The 24947-nt window shown below is 42.1% G+C and overlaps 1 protein-coding gene and 1 pseudogene across 1 annotated transcript; one reads left to right on the top strand and one right to left on the bottom strand.

Moving 5' to 3' along the window:
• Positions 1 to 4519: 4519 nt before the first annotated feature.
• Positions 4520 to 7044, bottom strand: LOC473230 (olfactory receptor 13C7-like; annotated as a pseudogene).
• An 8666-nt stretch (positions 7045 to 15710) lies between these two features.
• On the top strand, positions 15711 to 16667 carry LOC473229 (olfactory receptor 13C7). Its single transcript, XM_528599.6, has one exon. It carries the CDS (start codon positions 15711 to 15713, stop codon positions 16665 to 16667), a length of 957 nt encoding a protein of 318 aa, XP_528599.4.
• The last annotated feature ends 8280 nt before the right edge of the window (positions 16668 to 24947 follow it).

Raw genomic sequence — 24947 nt, forward strand, 5'->3', positions numbered from 1 at the left:
GAGAAAGTGCAATAAAATCCAAAACATATGTCTAAGGAACGGGGGCAGATGTTCTTATTCCACTGGTAAGCCTTTAAGTTGGATCTGAGGCCCAGCCCTATAACTAGGGCTGTTTTCCTCTTTGCTTTTAAATGTGAAGGTCAGACTAAAAGACTGAATGAATATCCATCTACCCCTGACGTCTTCCATACACAGGTCAGGGCAGGATCTGTAGGGACTCTGTCTGGGCCCCATGTCTCCAAGGTCAGATTCCTCTCTGACCCAGGGCTGGATGTTTTGATTCCCCTTGAGCAGCTCCTCTTCCGTCCTGGGAAGGAAGCCATATGGTTTATTCCACAAATTGAATCATGGTTCAAACCTTCATTCTCTTGTAAGAAGAAAGATGAGGGATGTTTCTATTTTGGGATCACTTAAGCCTAATTAATTTGATTTGGAAGTATTCATGTTTGGAGTGTTTGCCAGTGTTTTTCTTTCAGTGGTCATGCAAAATAGTCATAGAAACAGTCACAGGATGGATGCTCTCTGCTTAATCAGGGTTTCCTAAAACACACCACCGTACAGGCCATTCTTCAATTCTGGCTTTTGTTTCGCTGATAGACAATGGTAGGCCCAAGCTTGGAAGGAGACTTAGGGACTAATCAGGCCAATTCCTGTGCAAAGCATACCAGCCTTACTACTTCCTTGACCACGGTCCTCCAGGCTCAGCTGGAATACAAATGCCCCTCAACTTACAATGGCGCAATGTCGTGATAAACCCATCATAAATGGAAAATATTGTAAGTTGAAAATGCATTTAATACCCTTAACTTGCTGAACATCATAGCTTAGCCTAACCTAACTTAAATGTGCTCAAAACACTTACAGCCGTCTACAGTTGGGCAAAATCATCTAGCACAAAGTAATTTTATAAGAAAGTGTTGAATATCTCATGTAATTTATTGACTACTATATTGAAGGTGAAAAAAATGGTTGTATGGGTACTTGAAGTACAGTTTCTACTGAATGTGTATCACTTTTTCACCATTGTAAAGTTGAAAACTTGTAAGCCAGCTTTCTTCCAGTACCCTGTGCTAAGAAGAGCTCTATGTACGTAGGATATATTCGTTTAGAATTTATGTATACTTGGGTAATCCTAACCATTAATTTTTCCAGAAGTGAATACCTTGGGGATGAGGAGAGTCATGCAACCTCCATTTTCTTTCTGGGGTCTGGCTTTGTCACCCAGGCTGGAATGCAGTGGCACAATCAGCTTACCACAGCCTTGAACTTCTGGGCTCAAGCGATCCCTCTGCCTCAGTCCCGAGTATCTGGGACTACATGTGTGCACCACTACACCTGGCTAACTTTTAAAAATGTTTTTGTAGAGATGGAGTGGGGGGTCTCACTCTGTTGCCCATGCTGGTCTCAAACTCTTGGCCTGAAGAGAACCTCCTGCCTCACCCTCCCAAAGTGCTGGGATTACAGGCATGAGCACCATGCCCAGCAAGAACTCCATTTTTCCTTTTTCTCTTTTGAGACAGAGTCTCATACTGTCACGTGGGCTGGCGTGCAATGGCATGATCTCTGCTCACTGCAACCTCCGCCTCCTGGGTTCAAGTGATTCTCCTGCCTCAGCCTCCCAAGTAGCTGGGATTACAGGTGCCCGCCGCCACACCCAACTAATTTTTTGTATTTTTAGTAGAGATGGTGTTTCACTATGTTGGCCAGGCGGGTCTCGAACTCCCAACCTCAGGTGATCTGCCCGCCTTGGCCTCCCAAAGTGCTGGGATTACAAGCATGAACCACCGTGCCCGGCCTTTACAACTCCATTTTTCTACTGACGCCTCCCCTGGTTCCTGTCCTGACCCATGCCAATTGCTTCCAATTATATTCAATTGCTCAGATGGTCAGTTGCTCCATTTATATCACCATTGGCTGCCTTTATTCCCTTCTGTCTTCAAACATGCCAGGCATTTCAGACCCATAATGATGCATAAAAGGTGCCGACTCACTTTTGTACAAACAACATTGGCATTATTTCCTTCTGAATATGCCTGGAACTAGAGTTTATATTATCTGGTATCAGAGTCACAGAAATGCCTCATGTCTTGTGAAATAAGGCTTCTCTATTTTTTGGGCCTAAATTCATATTAAACCTATGCTATTTCTAAGGAGTTGAGAGTGGGTGTATGCCAGGAATCACAATTTTTTCAAATTGCTCATTGAAAGGGACTTCTTTAAAAGTCATCAGGCCATCACAGCCCCCACAGAGGAATAGGCTGCTGTTCTGCTGGCCACTGTTTTAGAGAGGGTGTCTGGCAACCAACAGATCCTTCAGGACGGTTGGGATGGCTCCTGGAAACATCAAACTGCCTTGGCAGAGTGTAGAGGAAGGAGCCAAAAGGCTCAAAGAATTTGGTATGCTAAATGGACTTTTAAATTAGACCTACCAGATGGCTATGTTCCCTAGGAAGGCTAGAGGACACTCTCTTCACTAAGTTAATAAGAAAATGCACTAGTTAGGTGCATTATTGAGAACCTCGGCAGTGTTTATCCTCTGTCAGCTGAGGCTGACTGTAGGAGGTGCTGTTTTGGAAGTGGGGTCCCTAGTGTTAATGGAGATGATAATTTTCCAGAATAGTAGAGGCCTAATGGCAGCACTTAACTATTAGGGGCAAGAAGATTAATTATTGTAATAGACAGCAAGGTCAGAATAGCAACCAGAGGGCCTGACCCACAGGAATGTACGGTAATGAGTATGAAACTGTGATGTTCCTGGGAGCAAGACAGGTAGGCAATTTAGAAGGTTGTAAATGTAGGTAATTAAAAAAAAATCAAGCATGGATGAGCAGAAGCCTGATAACAGCTTCCCTGTTGAAAAATTATGATCATTCACTCAATTCCAGACCTAAATTAATTCTCAGATCCAAAATACCTCAATTGAAGGAGAGGCTGTTCTTTGAGGAAGAAGGCCTCAAGGGCATTCCCTTGCATGTATGTAGTAGTGATTTTCTCTATATTTCCCTCCAGGAACTTGTGACTATTTCCCTGAGTAGCTATACACTGGGGAAAGTGGAATACTCCAATATTTTGAGGGCTGTTGGTTATAGAATCTTAACTGACACTAATACCAAGGAACCCAAAGGAGCATCTACTGTAGGAGTATATGGAAATCAGGTGATAAATGGGGTCTAGGTCCAAGTTTGTTTCCTGATAGGACAAATGGATTTTTATGGAACTAACCACTGGTAGTCATTCTCCAGGTTTCCAAATGCGTAACTGGCACGGACATACATAATAGCTGGTTCTCACATTTGCAGTAGGGGTGAGTCCTGCCTAGAGTGGGATCTGCGACCTCCACCTCTCTCCGGCCTCTGGAAGGAATCTCTCCTCCTTCCTGTTTTCACATCTGCCCTTTCTTCTTCCCCTTCTGGACACCTAAATGTGTCTCTTTAATGGCCTTAGCCTTTTTAAAAAGTGATGGGAACTGGTGAATTCCAGCTGTTTTAATTCTCTAGGCCACCCTCTCTATGTCCTCATTACACTCCCACCAATAAAAATGCATTTAGGGCAAAGACCTGAGTCTTATTTCACATGGGGATGAGGAAGAAAAAAAGAGAAAATAAAAGGAGAAAACAACCTAGTATCTTGGCATGGCTAAAGGACCAAAGTTTGATAATAACTGACTGCCATGGTCTGAATGGTTCCCCTAAATTCATATGTTGAAACTTAATTATCAATGTGATAGTATTAAAAGGTACAACCCCATGAATGGGATTAGTAACCTTATAAAAAGGCTGGAGGGAACTAGCTAGCCCCTTTTTTGCTTTTTCATCCCTTCTGCCATGTGAGGACATAGTGTTCAAGGTATCATCTTGGAAGCAGAGACTGGACTGTCACCAGACATTGAACATGCTGGTGCCTTGATCTTGGACTTCCCAGCCTCTAGAACTGTGAGAAATAAATTTGTACTATTTATACATTACCTAGTCTCAGGTATATTGTTATAGCAGCAAAAATGAATGAAGACACTGACATTTACAAATATAAAGTGGACTGAAAATAGTCACTATAACACATTAAATTTCACTCCTATCTCAGTCTGTTCCTTGAGTGTAGAAGGAAGTCATGGACTTAGAGCTCTTTGGGCTGCAAAGGACACACAGCCAATCTCACCGGTGTCACAGATGGTCAGGGATGACTGTTATTGCTGGCCTGTTATTAGTTGTAGGATTGAGAATTATTTTTGCATTTGCTTCCTCACAGTCTTTTTGGTGTTCCAGAACAATGTGGACATACTCATGGAATATGTGCTGTGTGTAACTGCTATGCACCATGTTGGTTGCATGGACGAAAGTTTGGAAGCTGCTGGCACCCAGTCATACAGTACTTAGTTACTGCTTCAGTGGGGTGGCAAGTTTGCCTCTGAATTCTCCTGTGGTGACAATAAATAGATGAATGTTTTGAATGACAAGATTCTTAGTGCCCATGAGGTCAGAACAAAGCAGCTGCTCAGGTCTCACTATTTCTAGTGCTAAGATATGAGAAGAATTCCTGCCATAGTGCTAATGCTCACCATTATATGTTGGGGCAGATGACATTTTCCAATTTATCCCTACATGAGAAACAGCAAAGGTCTCTGGGGTAACACAAAATCAGAGTAGAGTAAGTAGCAGTTTTACATAGGACAAAACAACATTGTATTAGTCCATTCTTGCAATGATATAAAGAAATACCTGAAACTGGGTAATTTACAAAGAAAAGAGGTTTAATTGGCTCGCTGTTCCACACGCTGTACAGGAAGCATGGCTGGGGAGGCCTCGTGAAACTTACAATCATGGCGGAAGGCAAAGGGGAAGCAATCATGTCCTACATGGCTGGAGTAGGTGGAAGAGGGTGAAACGGGAGGTGCTACAGACTTTTAAACATCTAGATCTCATGGGAACTGACTCACTATCATGAGAACAGCAAGGGGGAAATCTGCCTCCATGATCAAATCACCTCTTACCAGGCCCCTCCTCCAATACTGGGGATTACAATTCGACAGGAGATTCGGGCAGGAACACAGAGCCCAACCATATCCTGTATCCTCCAAGATCCCAGTACCACTAAAATTTTTGTTCGTTTGTCTCTTTTGACCACCTCTATAACTCTTACGGATATTCATCAAATTCTGTATCAAAGAATTTAAGATTTAGTCAGTAAAATATAGCTATGATATGACACAGCACGATTCTGTGTAAAGCCAGCAAACTAACCAGCAGCCTCAATTTTATGGTTCTTTCCACTGACAGTCTAAGGTCCTCCCTGGTTACCATTTCCCCAAGAGAACAATGAGAAATTTGGAGGTTATGCATTCTCGCAGTCTGGGAATCTATGATAGCCGCTCTGCTAGGTGTTTTTGAGCCACCAGGTTCCTCATAGCAGCTTTCACATCTTTGTTCCTCAGGCTGTAGATGATGGGGTTGAGCATGGGGGTCACTACCCCATAGAAAAGGGAGATGAGTTTGTCTGCAAGGTCCTGTTTGTCTGCTCCCATTGGGTCCTTAGACTTGGGCTTCCCATACATGAAGAGGATGGTCTCATAGAAGACAATCACGACAGTGAGGTGGGCAGAGCAGGTGGAGAAGGCCTTTTTCCTCCCCTCAGCTGAGGGGATTCTCAGGATGGTGGCAAGGATAAAGACATACGAGACAAAAGTAAACAGAACTGGGAGTGCAAGGAAGATCATGTTGGCCACATCCATGCTGATCACGTTGATGGAGATGTCAGCACAGGCCAACTTTAGAACTGCCAGGATCTCACAGGTGAAGTGATTGATGACATTGTCCCCACAGAAGGGCAGTCGCATTGCTAGGGATGTCTGTACTACAGAGTTGGTGACACCAACTGCCCAGGAGCCGACAGCCATGGGCACGTAGGCAGCCTTGCTCATGACCACAGGGTACCTAAGGGGGTTGCAGATGGCCACGTAGCGATCAAAAGCCATCATGCTCAGCAGAACACACTCTGTGGCTCCCATGGCAAAGGAGAGGAACATCTGTACTGCACAGGCTGAGAAGGAGATGGTTTTCCTGGGGGTCAGGAGGCTGTCAAGGATGAGGATGTTGTATAGCAGATGTCCAGGAAGGAGAGGTTCCCCAGGAAGAAGTACATGGGCATGTGCAGGCGGGAGTCAAGGATGGTCACCAGGATGAGGACCACATTGCCCAGCAGGATCACCAGGTACATCAGCAGGATGAACACAAAGAATGTCTTCTCCAGCTTTGGGTGGGCAGAAAGGCCCAGGAGAACAAACTCCAACACAGGGGAGGTCTCATTGGACCTGTTCATGGTGCATCTGCCCTGTCACCTGGAGGAACTCAGAGGTCAACCTCAGCATTCTCTTACTCCAAAAGTACCTGGAAGGCCAGGCACAAATCCTTGCCCTGCTGAGCAACTGGGGAATAGCACTGATGATTTGTTCATCTCTATGGGGTTCTAGGAACAATGTAGTACAGGTCAGTATTTAACTTCTGCTTCTGGTAAGAAAAAACAGGCTAATTTGGACTAACTGTCTTGCAGATGACCATTAGACAAACTGGAAAAAATACATAAAACATTGGAGAAGTAATAAGACAATGAGGAACATAGGGTTATGACTCTGGGGAAAAACAAGGACCTAGAGATGTAAGTCTAGCACTTGTGGCTGTGATTCAACTCGAGCATTTGCAGCTTCTGGAGGGAGCCAGGGAGAGGCTGGGAGGCATTACTGACAGCCTCATGGAGATGGGGAGTAGCTTTTGTTGTGAAAGACTCACCTTGAAAGGCCCCTCACTAAATGTTCTCCTTTTGGGATGGACTCTCAAAGGGCAGCACCATAGGAATAAGGGCAAATCAGAAGGAAACAGACATTTACAGATGCTGTAGTTCAGCTTCAAATCTTCCCAAGCCCTGAAATCGAATTGAGGTGATACCAAGTTTTGATGCTCCCAAATGCCTCACAGAAGCCAACATAGATCCACTTTGGAGGAAGATAACATCACCCTAGTCTCTAAATCATTTCCACAAATAATTTTGCAAACACAACATCTGGCACACACTAAAAAAGAATAAGGCACACAAGGAGACAAGAAAACAAATCAAAACTAACAGAAAAAAAGCAACAACAGAAAATAAAGCATCTCCTGGGGCATGTAGCATCCAAGAGGACAGCTCTAGTGGCACCTGCCTAGACAGCAAGCCCCGGTCACCCCGACACATCCGGTGCCAAGGTCTCAACATTTGGTTGATCCTTTTGTACATCTGTGGCAGCAAGTAGGCCCCTGTGCCCCAGGGCCAAGTTGAATGACAGTTCCAACTGAACCTCCTGTCTTCTCTTCATTCTCCATTGCCTGCAGCAAAGGCATTAACTTGTTCCTGAGACTGTTCACAGAACCCTGGGCCCTGCTCTGTTACTTTTTTATTTAATGGAAAGGTTAAATCTCTCTTGACAAAGATTCTCAGATTTTCCAAACTTTGGCCAGGCATCTGAACCTTCTTCTAGGTACATCTGTGTCCTTGCTTATAAAATTCAGTTTCAGCAAAAAGCCCTGCTAAGTCAGTTCAGCAAGAACCCCCCTCCTCAATATCTGGTCATCTTCAATGTTTGATGAGGTTCCTCATCCTCCACCATCCCCAGGTGATGTCTGATTACCCTGTCCTCTCTTCAGCAAGAATTCTGTTAGGTCCATTTAGCCAGAATCCCCGTTACCCCCGATGCTTCTTCTTAGTAATTTTCTATCTACCTACCTCCAGCCCCCTCCTTGGCTAAAAATTCCCACTTGTGCCTGCTGTATTTGGAGTTGAGCCCAATTTCTCTCCCTCACTGCAAAATCCCATGGCAGTGGTCCCTACACATGTTGAGATAGTCCTGAATAAAGTCTGCTTTGCCGTGCTTTAACAAGTACTGATGAATCATTGTTTCCTCAACACTCCTCAGACTTCGAAGTGCTTCTCAAACTATGATTTGTTCTGGACCAGTAAAAAACTTGTAGGCAACTGAGCACTACAGTTTTATTAGAACTGTATCTAAAATACTTACAAACTTCCCAGATATCTATCTTTCCAAGAGCTCTCAGTAATCCAACCCCCTCCTCTGTTGTTGCAGCGATGCTTCCTGCCTCACGAGCTCCGAGATACTCCTATGTTGGTGGTTAGCACATTATAGCTGTGACCAAGTCAGTGCCATAATAATTCAGGTCAGGTTAACAGATATTTGTTGAGCGTCTACTTTGGGCCAGGCATAATTCTAGGTGCTGGGAACAAAGAGCTCAAAATCTAGTGGGGAAATAGTCATGCAAACAAATGCTTTCATCATCATCATCATCATCAACCATAACAATTACTTGAATGCTAAGGACAACAGGTCTTAGGGTCTATTTAGTAATTGCTCCCTTTCTAATGCAGAAAGCCCCTTACCACATTCCTGATAGTCCTAGAACCTAGATTTGACTATCTGAGTGATGTGAGGTTCTTTATCTCCTGGTAAGGCTCACTTCATTTTGAAGTAGTTACCCTGTGATATCGAGCTGAAATCTGTCTCCTTGCAACTTCTACCTGGCCTTGTCTTCTGGAGCCCCTAAAGGTAGTTAATCTCTCTTACACACAACTGCCTAAATATCTAGAAATAGTATGGCTTCAGCACGAAGATAAATAAGAATAAATCTCCCTTTTTCTCTTAAGGTCTTAAAAAAGTAGATATATCTCTTAGAGGCAAATGTATCAACCAGGAGCTCGCTACAAAGGCTGACACTAAGAATGGTCCCCAAGCTTGAGGATGGCTGAGGTGCCCGAGACACACTGCTGCTGGGATGTGTGTGTTGGGCAGTGTATCAGTCCCCAGCTGGGTTTCTCACTGTAGGCTGGCCATCCAACTCTCAAGAACCTGCAGATCATATGAAGAAAATATTCCCTCTATGTCATCATTATCAGATTCAGAAACATGCTTATTATTATTGCCAGACTTTGTATCTAACTATGAAGTGAGAAAGAGCCCAACAGTTTTTATCAAGAAAGGACAACCAATCCTGAGAAGGACTACCAGCTGTATGGTCCCTGGCAAGCCCCCATTTCCTCAGCATGATGGCAGGGTGAGGCCAGATGATCTCAGACATTCTTGCAGGTTGAGGAGGTCTATTTGATTTTGTGAGAATAATATCATACCAATGAAACAGCTTCACATCTGCCCTCCTCAAGCCCCCATTCCATTACAATCAAGTCTGATGATAGAAATGTAACCATGCTGTTGATTAATGGGTGAAAATATATGGTTTGATAGAAGGAATAAGACCTAGTGTTCAATAGGTCAGGAGGGTGACTATAGTTTACAATAAGCTACTATACCTTTCAAGATGGCTAGAAGAGAATAATTCAAATATTTCTAGCATAAAGACAAATGTTTAAAGTCATGGATATCCCAACTACACTGACTTGATCCTTGCAAATTATATGAATGTATTAAATTATCACATGTACCTTAAAACCATGTATATCTATTATGTATCAATAATAGATATTATGTATCTATTATGTATCAATAATAGATATTATGTATCTATTATGTATCAATAATAGATATTATGTATCTATTATGTATATCTATTATGTATCAATTTATTTAAAAAATAAATATAGCCAATGCTAATGAAAATTGTGGAATTCCTTTCACCAAAACTTGCCCTTACTTTTATAAAAAAACATCATGAGCAAGAATGATCGATTTTCCAAGGTTTGGAAAGAGGCTACATGTCAGAAACAGTGACACTGGGTCTGAACGCCAGGGTGAGGGCTCAGGACATGTGACAGGTGAAGGGTCCTTTCTGCTTCTCCTGCCTCATGTGCTTGGGGCACAATCTCCAAAGGACTGGCCATCACCCTTAGAAGATAATTTAAATTGCAGTTTATTCTTTGGGACCATTGTAGTCCCTGAAGTCATTTAAGGTTTGGAAAGTGAGTTGTACTCAGTTTAGAAACTTTCTATCCTTCTGGGATAACATCCCCAAGAATAAATTATGTTGGCAGCACTGGAGGAAGTCAGCTGTCTGCTTCTTCTCCCCCTTCTTCTCTCCCTTCCTCTTTCCCTTCCTTCTTTCCTTGTCCCCTTTCTTTCTTTCTGAACATCATAATCTCATTAACAGGGTCCAACAATCTGTGGGTTAGTGATTCCGGGATTCATTCAAAGCCCAGGTGCTTTCTCCTGTGCTGCAGCCGAGCCCCGTCACCCCCAGTCTGTGCTTACGCAGTGGCTTGGGGCATCTGACTGAAAGACCTTTACTCTCCCTCTAAATGTTCATCTCATTGGATTAAACACCTTGAAGCAACCTGCTGTGTTCTGCCTCAATCCTCACTGGGCACCCAAGTCAATGTCCTTTCAGCTTCCTGTCATCTGTGCACGTGCTCCCAGACCTCTTACGAGTCATGGACAGAATGTGACCCAGGACAGGGATGAGTCTAGAGAATGGGGACATTCCTTTATTCAGCAAACAATTATTGAGCGTATGCTCCATAAAAGGCAGAAATGTGTAGAGTAACCCAGGGTCCATGCCCTCTGGGAGTGCATCCTCTAGCGGCAAAAGGCAGAAATGTGCAGAGTAACCCAGGGTCCCTGCCTTCTGGGAGTGCACCTTCTAGTGGCAAGAAAGAGGCACATGAAAAAAATACAGTTGACCCTTGAACAGCGCAGGGATTAGGGCGCCGATCCCCATTGCAGTTGAAAATCCATGTGTAACTTTTAACTCCCCCAAAACAACTACTAATAGCCTATTGTTAGACTGAACGCCTAACCGATAACATAAACAGTAGATAAACACATATTTTGTATGTTAAATGTATTATTATACTGTATTCTCATAATAAAGTAAGCTAGAGAAAAGAAAATATTAAGAAAATCATGCTGGGTGCAGTGGCTCATGCCTGTAATCCAGAACTCTAGGAAGCCGAGGTGGGTGGATCGCCTGAGTTCAGGAGTTGGAGACTAGCCTGGACAACAAAGTGAGGTCTCTCCAGGTTTGGTGAGACCCTGTCTCTACCAAAAATACAAAAATTATCCGGGTGTGGTGGCATGTGCCTGTGTCCCAGCTACTCCAGAGGCTGAGGAGGGAGGATGGCTTGAGCCTGGGAGGCAGAGGTTGCAGTGAAACAAGTTGGTGCCACTGCACTCCAGCCTGGATGACAGAGCTAGACCCTGTCTCTCTCTCTCTCTCTCTCTCACACACACACACACACACACACACACACAAATCACAAGAAAGACAAAACATGTTTACTGTTCGTTAAGTGGAATGGGTCATCATAAAGGTCTTCATCCTCCTTGTCTTCACATGAATAGGCTGAGGAGGAGAAGGAGAAGGAGGAGGGGTTGGTCTTGCTGTCTGAGGGTGGCAAAGGAGGAAGAGGTGGAGGAGGTAAAAGGGAGGCAGGACAGGCAAGCACATTCGGTGTAACTTTATAGAAATACATGGTAATTTCTGTCTGACTTTTTAGCTTTGGGAATTGATTAGCCTTTGGCTACATGGGACATAATCACTTCCTCTTTCATGACAGACAGTCTACAAGTACACAAGGGTAAAGAATATTTCCCAAAGCATGTTTGGCCATGTCCTTGAGCGGTGATGTGGCAGAACTTGGAAGACTCTTCATGCTCCCTAGTGTACACCAGGCAGATGGCAAAGATTGAATTCAGGAGGGAAGTCAATGAACCTGATGCCCTGAAGGAAATGTTTCAGAGTTGGTAGAGTGTTCTAAGATTTCTGAGGCCAAATACAAAAGTAAAGATGTAAAACCTCTTTGTATAAAAGATAAGCAAAACTCCAGCTAATATGTCAATATCTGACATATCTGTCCTAATTGGAACAAGCTTTTTACCAACTCAGGAAGCTTGCAGAGAACAATGATTCCCATCACTGTGGCTCCTAAGTGGAGACAGAGAACATAAGGATGTTTCTCAAAGCTCCAATATTCTGCAGGGATCATCTAAGACATTAGAATTTACTGTGGACCCAAGGGGTATGATTCTAGAGACCTGTGAGTAGTCACAGAATGAAAAAAGGAAGTGAGGAAGAAGCTAACCATGACAACAAAGTGTTTTCAGTTCAAGAATGAGATACAGAGTAAGTTCAGGAAACTGAGCTCACTAGTCATCATTTTGATTCCTGCTCTTTGCCACTATGATCATAAAGGCTAACTCTACTATGGAAAAATGAGGGACATAGTTGAAAGAACTATTGACAAATAATGTTACCACTGAGTTTCCATCCAGAATGAAAATAATGAATGCAGATGAGTTCTGGAACATGAATTAGACAAACTAAGGGGGATTCAAACATCAAGATTCAAGTTCACGATTCACCAGGAAGCCTATTAGCATTTCATCTCGTAAATGGATACCACCAGATCCTTAAGGCTGAAGAGAAAAAGAGTTACAAAACCACTCATAAGTGCACACACACATTATGCATATGGATATGTGAATAGAGCTATGCACATGGACACACCCAGAGAAAATAAATGACACAAGTTAATTTCCAGAGTTCAGAACAAAACTGGACATCCCAGGGAAGGAAGCTTTTAAAGTTTAGAGGAGAGAGAGTTCTATGGGCAGAAATTGCCATGGGAAATTTCCTGGAGGAGATGATTCTTTGCCAGGTAAGCCAAAGGGATCTCTGACACATTGACAGACACACAGTGTTCACAGCAGGTAGTAGAAGGAGTAATGTGCCCAGTTCAGAGCCGTATCTTCAGTGTAGCTGCACGTATCTACAGTGATTTATTGTCCTTCTGTCTCTGAAGGGCTGATACTGAAAAGAGGAAGTGATTATGTCCCATGTAGCCAAAGGCTAAGCTAACACCCAGGCTATAAGTGCAGGGAGATAAGCAGACTTTGACCCAGGATGAGAAAAAACTTGTTGAACACTAATGTCCTCTGGCAATAGGAAAGACTTTTGAGGAAGTAGAGGGCTCCCTTTCACTGAACCACTGTTTTCTAGATATTTTACCTCTTTCTTTCCTTGGCTTCTTCCTCATACTTCATAACCATCCTCTACATATTAGTTATTTATTGTTGTATAACAAACTTCTTCAAAACTAAGTGGCTTAAAACAACACACATGTTGTCTCACAATTTCTGTGGGTCAAGATCTGATTATAGATTAACTGGATCCTTTGCTTCAGGGTCTTTCACAAGGCTATAACTAAGGTTTTGACTAGGGGTGGGATCTCATCTGAAGGTTCAACTGGGGAAAGGTTTACTTCCAAGCTCACTTAGGTAGTTGGCAAGATTCAGTGCCTTGAGAGTTGTTGGGCTGAGGTCCTGAGTAAGTTGGCCAGAGACCGCTCTCTGTTCCTTGCCACATTTGTCTCTCCAATCTGGAAGTTTGTTTCACTAAAGCCAGCAAGTGAGTGTATTCTTTTGGTTAAATGCAAGTTACTCAAGGGGAGAGGATGACACAAAGCCATGAATACCAGGAGGCAAGAATCACTAAAGCCATCTTAGACGCTGCCTGTCATACTCCAGATTCCACCAACATAGAATGTCTTCCCTGGACTCTGTGCTATCCCTCCTGTTCCATGAAGCTGTTCAAACAAATGCTTTGTTGAGGTTGTGGAAGAAACAAGCAAGCCAAGGGCTGTGCCAAGCTCTGTCCCCAAGATGGTCTTCTCCTTCCTCCCATCCCTTGCTTGTCTCTTCATGTGTAAATTCTCCCCCATTGTTCAAGGACTTGTCAGAGACTGACTCCCCATTAAGGTCTCCCCAGGGCTTTATATAGAAGTTCTCCCAAAATGTCCACAGCCATGCCCCTGAGCACTTGATTTGGAATCACTGTGCCCACAGCTGCTGGTCCCATAGTGCATGGACAGAGGGCATTCCTAAATAACATTTAGCTCTCCAGCTTCTTTTCAAGAATTTTTAGCATTTTGAAGTTTGCAGAAATTCAAAAAGGACATGAAAATGCTTTCTCTAACATCCCTCAATAGTCTAAGTGTGGAAAGTTCCAACAGGAAGAAAGGAAGGAGGAAAAGAAGTCTTTCTGGAGTGCTTTTGGCATAATTGGATCTTGGGGACATTGTCTCAGAAGTATAAAAACTTTCCTGACTTTGTGCAATTCTACTTCCAAACTTTTAATCACTTCAGGGAGCATAATAGTCCCAATCGCAGCACTGATTTCAAATTGCCTTTTTCATGTTCTGGTTATTCATTTGGAAATTTTGCTTAAAACATAAAACCAAGACTGAGTAGGAAGAACTAGCTTTCACTCTTTTCTTCAAATCAGAGGTGGCCATCTCAACCTGAGTCTTTCAAGCTAGTGCTGCTATTTCTTGCCCACACACTGTTCCTACGCCATGGCCACATCTTCTCAGTAGGTTCCTGACAAAGGTAAGTGAGGGTTCTTATAAGAGTAATACTTAACCTTTTTATTAGCACAATAACATTCCTAACTTCTGACTTGATTTTCTAAAGGGATTGGGACTTGAGAAGGGAAGGAATGAAGCAATTTCAGCGCTATCACAAAGATTGAGGCCCATGCAAAACTCTTTCTTCTTAGGTCAGAAAATCTAGATGGCAAGAAGCCTATGAATCTTTTCAGTCTTAGGTCATGGACTTACCTAACTTTATAGACTCCCCCAGAAATAAGATGGTCGTATGGTTTCAGAGCCTCTTCTGTTGACCTTTCACAAACTCAGGCAATTCCAGAAGGAGGTGAAACCACCATCACATGAATGAGAGAAACTCAGAAGGCTGCTGGCTTGGTTTAGAATAAAGAATGTTCTGACACTTCAGAGCTCTGTAAATAGGAAGCAGGCTGCTTGGGAATGTAGTGAGCTCTTCATCACTAGAAGAGATCAAGCTGAAAACCCATGCATCAGTGTTCTGCAGAGGAAGATCTAGAATGGGACAGAGGGTGAGACTAGATTTATTTGGGGGGCATAATCACTGTCAGGATCTACATCTGGGTGACATACTTAGGTTCAAGAACTCTTGATTCCTGTGTAGACACTCACCCCGACTGCCTTAGTTACCAAAGAAAACTAGAGTTCCAGAAATTGTGAGCCACTGTGGGTTTCTGGGGCCAGCCTCCTATTTATCTTCATGAAACATCAGATTCAAATATTAGAAACATATTGAAATTTCCAGAGCATGAAGTTACCTTGGAACCCTCTCCCCTTTCCCTTGCATCTCTCCATGTCCAGTCTCCTCTTTTCCTGAAAGACCCAGCTGGGGCTGGTGTTGCCCATGAGAAAGATCTTGGGCAACAACTGGAGTTTGTTTTATATAAAAATTGTCTAATGAGAAGAAATAGTTATAAGGTGAGGATTCACAATTAATCAAGTCACTAGTATTTGGCACAAAGTTGGGGGAACATGGAGCAAACTTTAAGTCACCTTTCTGATCAAAGTTTAACGAGATAAATTGCCTTGTAGGATATAGCATCCCTAAATGAATGTGTTATGTGTTTTCGTCACTGATCACATGTGTTACATTATCATAGTCATCATTTTAAACCTTGTGCATTCGGTGTCCTGTGGCCCCAAAATAATTTTTTATTTTGTTGTCTCTTTTTTCTTGGAAATAAATATTGTGGACTTTCAAAACTGTTTTCTAATGTCTTAGCCAGACTGGAACCCCAGACCAGATGCACTGGTCCTATGCAAGGCAAAGAATGTTGAGTTTGGACCTCTTAAGTATTTCCTTCAGTTGACAGAGGAGACACACTATGGTAAGTGCCAACCAGACAGCCTCTGTGACAGAGTTTGTTCTCCTGGGCCTCTCTGCCCACCCAAAGCTGGAGAAAACGTTCTTTGTGCTCATCCTGCTGATGTACCTGGTGATCCTACTGGGCAATGGGGTCCTCATCCTGGTGACTGTGTCCAACTCCCACCTGCACATGCCCATGTACTTCTTCCTGGGGAACCTCTCCTTCCTGGACATCTGCTATACAACATCCTCAGTCCCCCTCATCCTTGACAGCTTCTTGACCCCCAGGAAAACCATCTCCTTCTCAGCCTGTGCAGTGCAGATGTTCCTCTCCTTTGCCATGGGAGCCACAGAATGTGTTCTCCTGAGCATGATGGCGTTTGATCGCTACGTGGCCATCTGCAACCCCCTTAGGTACCCTGTGGTCATGAGCAAGGCTGCCTACATGCCCATGGCTGCCGGCTCCTGGGTAGCTGGAAGCACTGCTTCCATGGTGCAGACATCCCTTGCAATGAGGCTGCCCTTCTGTGGAGACAACATCATCAACCACTTCACCTGTGAGATTCTGGCTGTCCTGAAGTTGGCCTGTGCTGATATCTCTGTCAATGTGATCAGTATGGGAGTGACCAATGTGATCTTCCTGGGGGTCCCGGTTCTGTTCATCTCTTTCTCCTATGTCTTCATCATTGCCACCATCCTGAGGATCCCCTCAGCTGAGGGGAGGAAAAAGGCCTTCTCCACCTGCTCTGCCCACCTCACTGTCGTGGTCATCTTCTATGGGACCATCCTCTTCATGTATGGGAAGCCCAAGTCTAAGGACCCGCTGGGGGCAGACAAGCAAGACCTTGCAGACAAACTCATTTCCCTTTTCTATGGGGTGGTGACCCCCATGCTCAACCCCATCATCTACAGCCTGAGGAACAAGGATGTAAAGGCTGCTGTGAGGAACTTGGTATTTCAGAAATGCTTTGCCTAGTGATGTTTGGGGGAACAGATGTCCCTATAGCTCTTTGCCTCTTGGTTGCTTTCACCCACAAATCTCTGAAGAGCATGCTCCCTAAAGAAGATACATGTGAAGAATGACTACCAGAAAATTGAAATACTCATGTAATAGAGCACTTTAGTTGTGATTGGACCCAATTAAAATGTTGAAATCTAGAACCCAGGGGGAATGTGTCTTGAGGGGATGGAAGCAGAATGCTGCTGGATACACAAGGAATGACTTTTCTGTTTCTCCACTGTTCAAGTCTGAATTCACCTTTGTGAGCAGATGGTTCCTCTGTTTCGGGAAAAACACCCTAGGGTACCTTTCTGTTACAAAAATGTAAAGCCAAGATTCTACTCTTGAAAGGAGGCACTGAAGACACCATGGGACAGAACTTCATCACCCTGCCCACCTCCCTAGCACAGTGCTTCCCAACCTGTGTCTTGCCATGGAGCACATAGAAAACAATGGGATGTGTAGGCACCCTGGGGTGAGTGGATGAGTCTTTTCATGGCTGAAGGCAATTCACCTGGGGGCTTAGGTCACTACAGGTTCTGCTTAGTAATCCCAGGAGGACTCTGAGCTTGGTACATCTGTACCCTGTGGCACATTAGCTGAAATGTTCTGCCTGAAGCAGAATGTGTCTTCCCTTAGCCCCTGCTGAAAGGACAGTCATGCTCTCTCCTTTGGCTATAGATAATTGGCGAGTTGACCCAAACTGGGCAAACCATATTTTCTGTCCAAGGAATTTGGAATTTGGACGTAGAGACACCTCATAGTTGGCACAAAGCTCTTGAACTCATAGACCACGTAAAGGGGGCACAAATGTGGCCCTGTATCTAGCAAGGAAGAGAAAGCTGGTCTGCAGAGAGAAAGGATAAAGCAAATGCACAAAGAAGACCAGACCTACATGAAACAGAAATAAAGGCTGCAATATTTAGGCTAGATATTGGAGAGGTTTTTTCTTTTATTTTATGGGAAAATTTAATCTTGTAGAAAGAATAATAGGTATTCATCTTTCAGATCCAAAGATGATCTGCTCATGACTGGGGGGTGTGTGTGTGTGTGTAATTTTTAATTTTTAAAATTTTCCCGGGTACATAGTAGCTATATATATTTATGGAGTATATGGGATATTTCAATACAGGCATGCAATGTGTAATAATCACATCAGGGTAAATGGGGTATCCATCACCTCAAGCATTTATCCTTTGTGTTACAAACAATCCAATTATACTCTTTTAATTATTTTAAAATGTACAATTAAATTATTTTTGACTATAGTCATCCTGCTGTGCTATCAAATACTAGTTCTTATTTATTCTATTTTTTGTACCCATAAGCCATCTCCATTTCCCCTCTACCCTCTCATCACTGTTCCCAGCCTCTGATAACCATCATTCTACTCTCCATCTCCATGGGTGCAATTGTTTTAACTTTTAGCTTCCACAAATAAGTGGGAACATGCAAAGTTTGTCTTTCTGTGCTGCTTATGGCCAATCTTGTTCTTCCATAGCCCTGTGGATTATTTCTCCTTCTCCTTAATTATTCTAAAGCAAATCCCAGATGGTAATAACATTCCATCTTGAAATATTTTAGTATTTATATCCAAAAAAGATTAGTACTCTTGGAAAAATATAAAGTACCATTTAACATTTAACATATAAATCACCTAAAACTAATTCCTTGATATAATCAATTATCCAGCATTTATATTTCCAGAAATGTCTTATACATTATTTATTTCAATTTTTAAATTGAACCAGGATCCAAATAACGGCATACATTGTGATTTGTCTCTGATATGGTTTGGCTGTGTCCCCACCCAAATCTCACCTTGAACTGTAGTTCCCATAATCTCCACGTGTTGTGGGATGTCATGGGAGGGACCTGGTGGGAGGTAATTTAATCATGGAGGTGGTTACCCTCATGCTGTTCTGATGATAGTGAATGAGTTCTCATGAGATCTGATGGTTTTTTAAGGGCCTTTTCCCCCTTTTTCTTGGCACTTCTCCTTGTTGCTGCCATGTGAAGAAGAATATGTTTGCTTCCCCTTCTGCCATGATTGTAAGTTTCCTGAAGCCTCCCCAGCCATGCTGAACTGTGAGTCAATTAAACCTCTTTCCTTTATAAATCACCCAGTCTCAGGTATGTCTTTATTAGCAGTGTGAGAATGGACCAGTACAGTCTCTTTCAATCTACATTTCCCCCTCCCTTTTTCTATCTTTCCCTCTACCTCTGTTCCTGCCGCCACCACCCTGCTTTTAGGCTAGATTTTTTTTTTTGGAAGGAATAGTTTCTCAATATGGAAAACTATAAAGTTTACCACAGTCTGATTTTGCTGATTGCAGTTCTGTGGTGTCTGTCTTTGTGTTTCCCATACATTGGTGCCTAGATCTAGTTACTTAATTTTTTTTTTTTTTTACTGGAGTTATGAGCTCATGGCTCCTGAGACCTTTTGCATGATGCTAGTATCTTTGATGACTTCCTGCTATCTGGTATGTCAAGATATTACAAGCTCAATATTCACTCTTCCTTCCCAGACCTGAAACAACTATTTTGTCTAATGAGCTCTTTTTTCCTTTAATGGGGAATGGTATTTAGAAGTCATAATCTGGGTGCTAGGTTTACTATTGAGTTTCCCATGGTTTCTAAATGTTTCAGTGGAAAGAGCTATGAAAAAATATATATAATTGAATTATATGTATGTATGATATATAAATATATATTTAGATTTAGATCAAATATATAAATCATACATACATACAGACAATTCAAAGTAAGAGCTATGGATTTTTTACCTAATCTCATTGATTTTATACCTGTATCTCCTTCTTCTATGTACTGTCTCCTCATTCCAGAAATGTTTGGAGATGGCTTGAAGTTATACACACATAATGATGTCAGGAGTTAACATTGAGCACACCTTCTGTAAAGAGCAGAATTCAATCAAGTCATCCAGTGGTGTGTGTCTGGGAGTACTGGGGCTGATCATAACAGTTGAGGTGATGATGTGGGCTGTAGGCCCTTTTCTCTCGCTTGTTCCTGAGCTTCCTGCAGGAGATCTGAGTCTGGGAGTGAGGCATTGGGTGGCAGTGGGCTAGGAAAGAGTTGCAAGATAAATTCAAGCCTGGAAAGAAAGATTCCAGACTGGAACCTCAGGGCATCTTGCAGCTTGGGAATGACTTTCCTAAATCTTGATGAGGGCAGTCACAAGCCCCTGCTCACCAGGGCACTTTGGCAAAGAAGGGGACATGATGCAGACAAGAAGGAAGCTGGCAGATCACCTCTAAATGGCATCCAAAGTCCTGAATTCTGCATGCCTGCTCTGTTCAAAATAGATGTTTCCAATATGTAAGAGCCACTTAGAAAAAAGAGGTTTGTTAAATATTTGGAAGGATGGAGTCACAGTCAAAAACTACATATCTGGGGTCCATGGTTGCCAAGATTTTAATATCATGCTTCCTTACAATTTAAACTGTATTTGTTTATTGATTTATAATATATACCTATATACTTATAGGTATATATTATATACTTATAGGTATATATTATAATACCTATATACTTATAATAATATATTATAATATATAATATAATATATATAATAGATTTATATATAATATATAAATATATAATATATAATATATATTATATAATATATAATATATAATATATATTATATATATAATAGGTATATATTATAATACCTATATACTTATAGGTATTCTACTGTACCAATATGTTATGGACATTTACAATGTTTACAAAAATAGAAGTTCAAAAAGATAGGACAAAGATAAAATTTTTTTTAAAAAAAGAGCAAACATGGGACAAAATCAGAAGAAAATGAGGGTAGGCCACAGATTCATTCATTCATTTATTCAGTATCTATGTATTGAGAGTCAGTTGTGAGTGAGGCCCTATTTTTATACTAAGGAAACATCTGTGAACAATACAGAAAAAAACTTACCTCTGTGAAACTTGTATTCTAACAGGAGAGAAATAAGCAATAAACAATTACAAAAATAAATAGGATGTTAGAAATTTTATGGAATCAAGACTGCAAAAAGGATAACTGAATACATGCATCTAATTTCATTCCTCCTAAAACCCATGAAAACTATAGTCTTTCTTTCTTTCCAATAAAATCTACAAGGTTAAGCAGAAGAAGTAAGATATCAACAGCAAGAACATTGTGAAAGTTAGGAAGCAGATGAACTAGTGCTAATTGCCATAGCAGATCTGACAGAGCCAAATCCCAAGCCAGAAACTTGGAAAAGTAAGTGTCTTACTCCATTTTCTGCTGCTTTAACAGAATATTTGAGACTGGGTAATTTATAAATAATAGACATTTATTTGGCTCACAGTTCTGGAGGCTGTGAAGTCCAAGAGCATGACACTGGCATCTAGTGAAGGCCTTCGTGTTGCATCATCCATGGCAGAAGGTGAAAGAGCAAGCAAGTACACGAAACAAGGAGAGAAAGGAGGCCAAACTCCTGCAATAACTCACTCCTGCAATAATGGCATTAACCCCTTCATGAAGGCTGAGCCCTCTTGGCTTAATCACCTCTTAAAGGTCCCATCTCTCAGCACTGTTACCATGGCAGTTAAATTTCACCATGAGTTTTTGAGGGGATATTCAAACCATAGTAATTGGTAACAACTAGATTTGTAGCACAGAGAAACTCACTGTACCAAGTACCTCTAGGACCGGGGTGAAGGAAGTACTGCTAAAAAAGGAAGACTAGGTGACAAATGTATAAGAAACAGAGTCCCTACACCCCTTCATTCATTCCATGACATTAGTCAACTATCTCTTGCCTACCCCAACAAAACTTTTAATCTCTGGAGGGTAAAATCATGGCTCTCTGGACTGGCAGACAACAGCCACAGTTGAGAGTATGGGTACTTTACTCTTTCATGGAGTAAAAAACAATTAGCATAAAAGATCAGGAATCAAAATGGCTTCTGATTGCACCAGAATTACCTTCAAATTCAGAGGGAAGATGATTTCCAATAAGTTCCTAGAATTCCACACACTACTGTGTTGATTAACTTTATGTGTCAACTTGACTGGGTCATGGGGTGCCCAGATATTGGGTCAAATATTATTCTGGATATGTCTGTGAGGGAGAACCTGGATGAGATTAATATTTGAATGCGCAGATGGAGTAAAGCAGATTATCCTCCCTAATGTACTAAGCCTCATTCAATCAGTGAAAGTCTTGAATAGAACAAAAAGGATGAGTAAGAGGGAACTTCTCCTGCCTTTGAGCTGGGACATTAGTTTTTTCATCAGCTCTCCTGGGCCACCAGCCTGCTGACTGCAAATCTTGGGACTTGTCAGCCTCCATAATCAGATAAGCCAGTTCCTTATAACACGTACACACACACACACACACACACACACACACACACACACACACACACACTATTAGTACTGTTTCTCTCAAGAACCCTGGCTAATACACCCACCAAATTATCACTCAGGAGGTTAAATAAAAATATGTTCAGACACATAAGATCTCAAAAATGTGTATACAATGCACTTTTTCTCAAGAAGTTATTCAAGGCTGAGTGAATGGCTTATGCCTGTAATCCCAGCACTTTGGGAAGCTGAGGTGGGTGGATCGTCTGAGGTCAGGAGTTCAGGACCAGCCTGGTGCCCATGGCAAAACCCCACCTCTACTAAAAATACAAAAGTTAGCTGGGTGTGGTGGCATGCACCTGTAATCCCAGCTGCTCAGAAGGCTGAGGCAGGAGAATCACTTGAACCAGGGAGGCGGAGGTTGCAGTGAGCCAAGATTGTGCCATTGCACTCCAGCCTGGGTGATGGAATGAGATTCCATTTCAAAAAAAAAAAAGAAGTTATTCAAGAAAGTGCTCTATCAAAATAAGAGAATAAACCAAGAAATAGAAAGAAATTGACAAAAGAAACAGAAGTTCCAACCCATAAGAGAGGTGTAAGGAGTCCCTAGGACAGTAAAAGGAGATCCTGGCATGACAGTTGTACACCCTGCAGAGAAGACAGCCAGCCCAGAGGGCAGCCCTATGACTCCAGAGACAGGCATGTCAAGGGCTCTTATTCAGAGACCCCTGCTGCCTATGGTGATTAACTTGAGGACAGAATGCCCCAGACAGCCTGGCCCACATTCTTTCCTGCACTGGCCTTATCTTGGCCATGCATGTATAAAATGCCCTCTTCTCACTCCATGTTTTGCTGACTGGGTTAGTAGAGGACACTCATTCCACTCCAGAGAGTATTCTGCTTTGATCTATTCCCAAGAGTGGGAAGAGGGCCATACTCAGAGCTTAGAAGCAGAAAACATAAAACAATCCACTCTCTCTGATGATATTTCTGCCAGATGTCTGGTACCTGGCCACACTACAGCACTGTCTGACTTACCCGGAAGGGACTATTGAAACTGAGAGCTTAGATTCTCAGGAGAGTCTTCCCCAAAACAGTGACAATATTTTTTTTTTCATCAAAAAGCTAGATTTGCCAGTCAGAATGACTATTATTAAAAAGTCAAAAAATAACAGATGTTAGTGAGGGTGTGAAAAAAGGGAAACATTTGTACATTGTTGGTGGGAAGGCAAGTCAGTGCAACCTCAATGGAAAACAGGATTGAGATTTCTCAAAGAACTAAAAATAGAACTACCACTCAATCTACTTTTTTACAGAATTAATTCTTTTTTTGTTTTCTGAGACAGAATTTTGCTTGTATTGCCCAGGCTGGAGTGCAATGGCCTAATCTCTACTCACTGCAACCTCCACCTCCTGGGTTCAAGTGATTCTCCTGTCTTAGCCTCCCGAGTAGCTGGGATTACAGGCATGCGCCACCACGCTTGGCTAATTTTTGTGTTTTTAGTAGAGATGGGGTTTCACCATTACATAATTAATTCTTTTCCTTTATGTAGATACCACTACTGGGTATCTACATAAAGGAAAAGAATTAATTACGTAAAAAAAGATACCCACACTGGTACATTTATTGCAGCATTATTCACAACAGCAAAGATGGAATAAATCTAAGCATCTATAGATAGATGATTGGATAAAGAAAATGTCATCTACGTACACAATGGAGTACTCTTTGGACATAGAAACGAAGGCAACCATGTATTTTGCAGCAACATGGATGGAACTGGCCATGTTGGATGGCCAGTCTCTTAAGTTATACAGCCCGGACACAGAAAGTCAAATACCAGTGTGTCCACATGGACATAAAGTGTGGAATAATTGACATCGGATACTAGGAAGTGTGGGATGGTGAGGGGGGCTGAGGGAGGAGAAATTACTTAATTGGCATAATGTACATTATTTTGGGTGATGGTTGCACTAAAAACCCAGACTTCACCACAACTCAGTATATCTGTGTAACAAAACTTCACTTGTACCCCTTAAATGTATTGTTTTAAAAAGCTAGGTTTGTAATTGTTACTCCATTTTTCAAAATGGAACAATTCATTGTACACCAATACATTGTAGAAGGTAAAACTGTGAAGGAAATAAAGGGAATATATATTAGCTTTCTCTTGTTGCATAATAAACCACCCCAATATCAGCAGCTTAAAACACCTAATTATTAGCTCACAGTTCTGGAAGTGAGAAGGTTGGGTGAGTTAGGCTGGGCTCTGAGAAAAAGTCAAGTTCATTGGTATTGGTGGCAGAATTCAATTCCTTGTGTTTTTTAGACTATGGTCCCAGTTTCCTTGCTGGCTGTCGCCAGGGCTCATGCTTAGCTCCTTGTGGCAGCTCTCTGGTTCTTGTTTGCGGCTCCCTCCATCTTATAATCAAGAAACAGCATGTGGAATTCTTCCCACACTTTGAATCTGGCTTCTCCTTCTGCTACTAACCAGAGAAAACTGTTTTTAAAGGGCTCACTTGATTAGGTCAGACCTCGCTGGATAATCTTCTAATCTTAAAGACAACTGATTTGGAGCTTTAGTTACATTGACAAAATCCCTTCACAGCAGTACCTAGGTTAATGTTTGATTACCACACGAAGGGAATTATGTGATCATATGGGGATCATTAAGATTCTGCCTACCACAAAATGATTTCCATAGAAGTCAAAATAGTGGTCACTTCTGGAAGGGAGGGAATAAGGAAATTTAATTGGATAGGGAAATAAGAGGGGCTTCTAAGGTTCTGGAACATCCTAATTTTAACCTGGGTGGTGGTGGGGGGGGACATGGTAGTATATTTTCTTATTTTTCCTTAAATGGTATACATATGCTTTTTACATTCTTTTGTGTGTGTAA

This window comes from Pan troglodytes, chromosome 11 (genome assembly GCF_028858775.2).
Source record: "Pan troglodytes isolate AG18354 chromosome 11, NHGRI_mPanTro3-v2.0_pri, whole genome shotgun sequence".
In the NCBI taxonomy this organism is placed as follows: Eukaryota; Metazoa; Chordata; class Mammalia; order Primates; family Hominidae; genus Pan; species Pan troglodytes.

Coding starts and splice junctions, on each gene's coding strand:
- LOC473229 (XM_528599.6), top strand. CDS start 15,711: ATGGTAAGTGCCAACCAGACAGCCTCTGTGACAGAGTTTGTTCTCCTG.